General features: G+C 51.1%; 1 protein-coding gene across 1 annotated transcript; it reads right to left on the bottom strand.

Annotated features, from left to right (window-relative positions):
- Positions 1-610: 610 nt before the first annotated feature.
- Positions 611-978, bottom strand: LOC149345704 (polyhomeotic-like protein 3). Its single transcript, XM_089585276.1, has one exon. It carries the CDS (start codon positions 922-924, stop codon positions 622-624), a length of 303 nt encoding a protein of 100 aa, XP_089441402.1. The 5' UTR covers positions 925-978; the 3' UTR covers positions 611-621.
- Between the last annotated feature and the right edge of the window lie 3,224 nt (positions 979-4,202).

The following is a 4,202-nucleotide window of genomic DNA, read 5'->3' as shown; positions in this document are numbered from 1 at the left end:
CGGCGAGGTTCAGGTGTCCAGCGAGATAGCTTTCCTTTCCTCAACGCGTAGAGCCGAACGGGCGAAGGCGTTCTGTGGACTCCCTGGCAGCGTTGCAAGACGCTGTCGCGTTCCACACTCAGAGGCGAAGGATAACATTTTAACCACCAATCAGTGACAAAAGCAGCAACGCCGCGCCTAAGGCTTTCGCCTCACCGCACTTTAGGTGAACAAAGCGCCCCTCCCCCCCTCTGAATTCTTGGGCACAGACCTCGATGTTCCATAAAAGCTGCACTGATCTCCCAGTATCCAGCGACCTAAGCACTCATTGCCAGAACCCTGTGTTCATACCAACACTGTTTCCTTTATCACATATGGCACCTGGTGACTCCGTCCCAGTTGCTCTGGGACTGGGTATACTAGCGAATATCGACGAGCAGGGCCAGAAAAAAGACATTTATTTTGAAGAAAACGCTGGTGCAAGTCCTGACATACTGCGAGGGGCAGTCACTCGAGGCGCAACGTTGACAGTGCTCAGGATTTTGTAGCCCTCCAACCTCCGTGAGTCACACATGAAGGCATGCTGATGTCCTGCTCCATCTGATCGGCGGCCATGTCTGATTACAGTAGTCGCGAGACCCATTACGGGTGTTCTATCAGTGACCTGATCACGTTGCATACCTTGAGAGCCACCCCTAAGCTCATGCCCATGGTGTCTACCAGGTAATCCTCATTAAGCAGAGACAAAGCTTCATTGCCGGTTAGCTGTTCACGGAATTCTTCGGCACATCCTCCGCAGCTTGGAATTTTCTCGATGTAGGCCACAGCCTCCTCCACCGTCCAGCCACTCGGTTTCTCGGCAGCCAGCAAAGCTAGATGCTCCAGCAGGTTTTCCACTTTCTTGGGGTCAGCCATGTTCCCCTCAGGATTGGAGTCGGCAGACATGTTGTCCGGGATAACTGGCGTGGTAAGCTTCCCGAAGCCAGTGAGCTGCTGCGTAGAGTAAATATGCCGAGTCGAGATCTACAGCGCCACATTCATGCAACAGCAGTGGCAGCCATTACGGCAACGCATCTTAGTAGCCAAATTATAGTGCCGGTATATTCTAGGCACTCTGGCCAAATATTACCATGCAGACTAAATGCAGGGCGTACTCAATAGCCTTCTCCAAATTATAGTGTCAGTATAATCTAAGCACTGACAAAATATTGCTGCGCAGACAAAAAACCGCGCGTACTCACCGGCGTCCTCCTCAGAGTAGGCGATCACGTGACCTAGCTAGTACCGTGACAGCAGCGTTGCAAGGCTTTTAAGGTCACATGATGCTCAAAGTGGGCAAGAAAATATTGTCCTTAATTATACTTAAGAGTGAACCGCGCCAGAAAATTTTTCACTGGGGAGGCGGAGAATTAATCTTTGCACAGGCACATGATGGCTGCGTGACTATTTTTGAAGCGAAAAGCTATAGGGTAGTAAACACCGAGTTAGAACCGGGTCTGGCGTATGCTCCGTGATCAGAATTAGCCACAGCTGCGCGTGCGCAGAACCGCGTAACGTCACAGAAGAGGCGCAGGTGGTGGATGTATCTCGGGTCATATATCTCATATCTCGGTGGACACCCGAACCGGGCCCTAAGGGAAGGAAAATGAAAAGCAAATTGGTTTTAAGGAAAGCAAACGATGCCCGCCTCTCTCATATCTCGGTGGATACCCGAACCGCGCCGTAAGGACCTTAAGAAAAATGAAATGAAATGGTTTTAAGGAAAGCAAATGCCTGTCTCTCAAATCTTGGTGTACACCCGAAAGGAATGAGCACCACAGAACATGTCTCTAAGACAGCAACCTTCTAAGACAGCATTGCATTTACACGCGCGGCTCCTCCTCCGCCTCGCCGCAGCTTTTCGCTTCGAGATATCCAGGCTTAACCTTAGCTAAGCCACAACCAATTTTTTGTCCCTGCCCTTTGCGTCCCCTTGGCGCCGTCGCTGAATTTCAGCGCTTGTTGATCCTCGTTTTGACCAAGCATCGCAGAGGTTAACTAACGCAACTTCCTCTCCGCGGTTTGCCACCATTCTACCCGGGACATACTGGCAGCGACTGTATCCATTGCCCTCTCGCCCCCCAAAGCACTGACTCCAGTGTAGGACTCACCGGCCTCGTCCGCGCCGATGGAGCAGTGGCTTCGTAAGTGGGGGGACGTGGAACGTAGTCGAGCTCTTGAACCGCATAAGCAGGGTGCGGAAATTCCACGGAATCCATGCTCTCCACTTCCAGGCGAGGATCCCCTACGAAGCCTGAGGGACCCTCTTCTGAGCCTTGTCGGGTTGTGTGCCCGTCGGTAACAGCCACCGCAACTCGATCGAGCGAACTGGCTGGCTGATCGAGTACGTTAAGAGGCGATGCGAACGAAGCAGACACCTCTTGTTGCTGCTGACCATCCTGCGCAGTGTCCTCGACAGTTGGATCATCGTCCATGGCAGCGTGATGTACCGTTCTGTCGCTATTCATCAGCGCTGCCCTTGATCACTGGTAGGATAGCGTGATGGGTGACTGGCGATCGGCCCTAAAAGTAGAACGAACTAAACCATCACCAGGGTACGTGTCTACCGCATGGCACGCGCAATGCGTGCAGTTTTCGTCCTCCTCCTATAGCAGCCAGGACCAAACGTTCTGTTAACAACAATGGCACTGATATGATCGCTTAGCGCAATAAATCCGATAATGAGTCCTATCATCGTTCTCCCCGTATGTACACCCAGTCAAGGCAATCGAACCAAATCAAACATCACAACTGGGCCAGAAGTGGCCTGTTAGCTTCTGTGATTGTCAAGCGGTTGGTGCAGGCACCTGGCAGTATGTAAAGTCTCTACACGCTACTGGTGAACGAAGCGGCGGTGTAGAAGTCAGCTGTAGTTGCCCACCCTTGAACGCGTTGCCGAGTTCGTCTGCGATTAGAGTTACCTTAGGGCTGCATACCTGGTTCATCAAAGCACAGAAATATTCATAGTTTTTTTATTTACGCAACCAGTGGTGATTTAGGTAAAGAAATTGAGGGTGGCGCTTTGTTGACCTAAAGTGCGGTGAGGCGAAAGCCTTAAGCGCGGTGTTGCTGCTTTTATCACTAATGTGTGGTTGAGGCTAAGCTTCGCCTCTAAGAGTGGAACGCGACGGCGTCTTGACACGTTGCCATGGAGTCCACAGAACGCCATCGCCCGTTCCGCTCTACGCTTGCTCGTCGGTAAATTGGTTTTTGAGGAAAGGAAATGTATCTGTCTGGCATATCTCGGTGGACACCTGAACGTCGCCGTAAGGGAAGGGAGGAAGATGGGGGCAACCGTTGGATGGGGGTGAACCAAGATACCGTATTCACTAGACGCGTCTTTGTTCATTGCAAACCATCGAGCTGGTCTCTTATATAAAAATGGCTTCTATGCATATCCGTTCTAAGTCGCCACCCTAAACGTCAGAGGCCCGGCAGGTAAAAGGAAAATTCAGGCGGCACTCTGGCTCTTTTTATTTTATTTTTTATTTTGTTTCTTTGCTTATTTTGTAGGGTCCGCTCGCGGGCCAACTCAAATCCCGCGCCGCTCACCGCGGGTAGCCTCGAACCTTTCCTCCCGAGTGGTGGGGCGTGGGGAACAAGGCTACGCGAGGGAGCGACCGCTAAGGCTCTTTCTCTTTTTGGACACCGACTCTCCCGACACCTGCCCTGCCCGAGGACCACCTGACCCCCGCTTCCCAACGACGCCCGACCCCCTGCAATGTGAGAATAAACCTTTTTATTTTTATTTTTGTCTCTTTTCTTATTTCGAATTTTTATTTTTTTTATTTCATTTATGAAACCCATGCATTCACTAAATGCGCCTTTATTCATCCTCAAACCTTGAGCCTTCGTGGCGGATTGGTAGCGTCTGCGCTTCAAATGGTAAGGGCCGTGGTTCGATTTCCAGCCTCGACGCAGTTTTTTTTTAGTAGTGACGTCGAAACGCGGACAAATCTGCCGACACGGCTGCTAACGACAGTATGAGGCATTAAAGGCTTTCGCCTTAACACAAAGCCAGCTCTACCGACTTATAACGGAGCAAGATATTGATGTACTACTGGCTGTTCAGGAGACTATAGTTGACGGCGAAGAAGAGACTGGGAGCATGGTGCGACGCTTCACGTCAAGGTATTTTGCCGTCGTTAGCCATGCTGTGGGCACATCGGCTAGTTATGTTCTTT

The sequence above is a fragment of the Amblyomma mixtum genome, chromosome 4, assembly GCF_055824585.1.
Source record: "Amblyomma mixtum isolate Tamu chromosome 4, ASM5582458v1, whole genome shotgun sequence".
Classification (NCBI taxonomy): domain Eukaryota; kingdom Metazoa; phylum Arthropoda; class Arachnida; order Ixodida; family Ixodidae; genus Amblyomma; species Amblyomma mixtum.
Note: the sequence above shows the minus strand (reverse complement) of the source record. Positions and strands in the feature narration are given on the sequence as shown.

What these genes read in the sequence shown, in the direction of transcription:
- LOC149345704 (XM_089585276.1), bottom strand. Translation starts at nt 924, where the DNA reads ATGTCTGCCGACTCCAATCCTGAGGGGAACATGGCTGACCCCAAGAAA.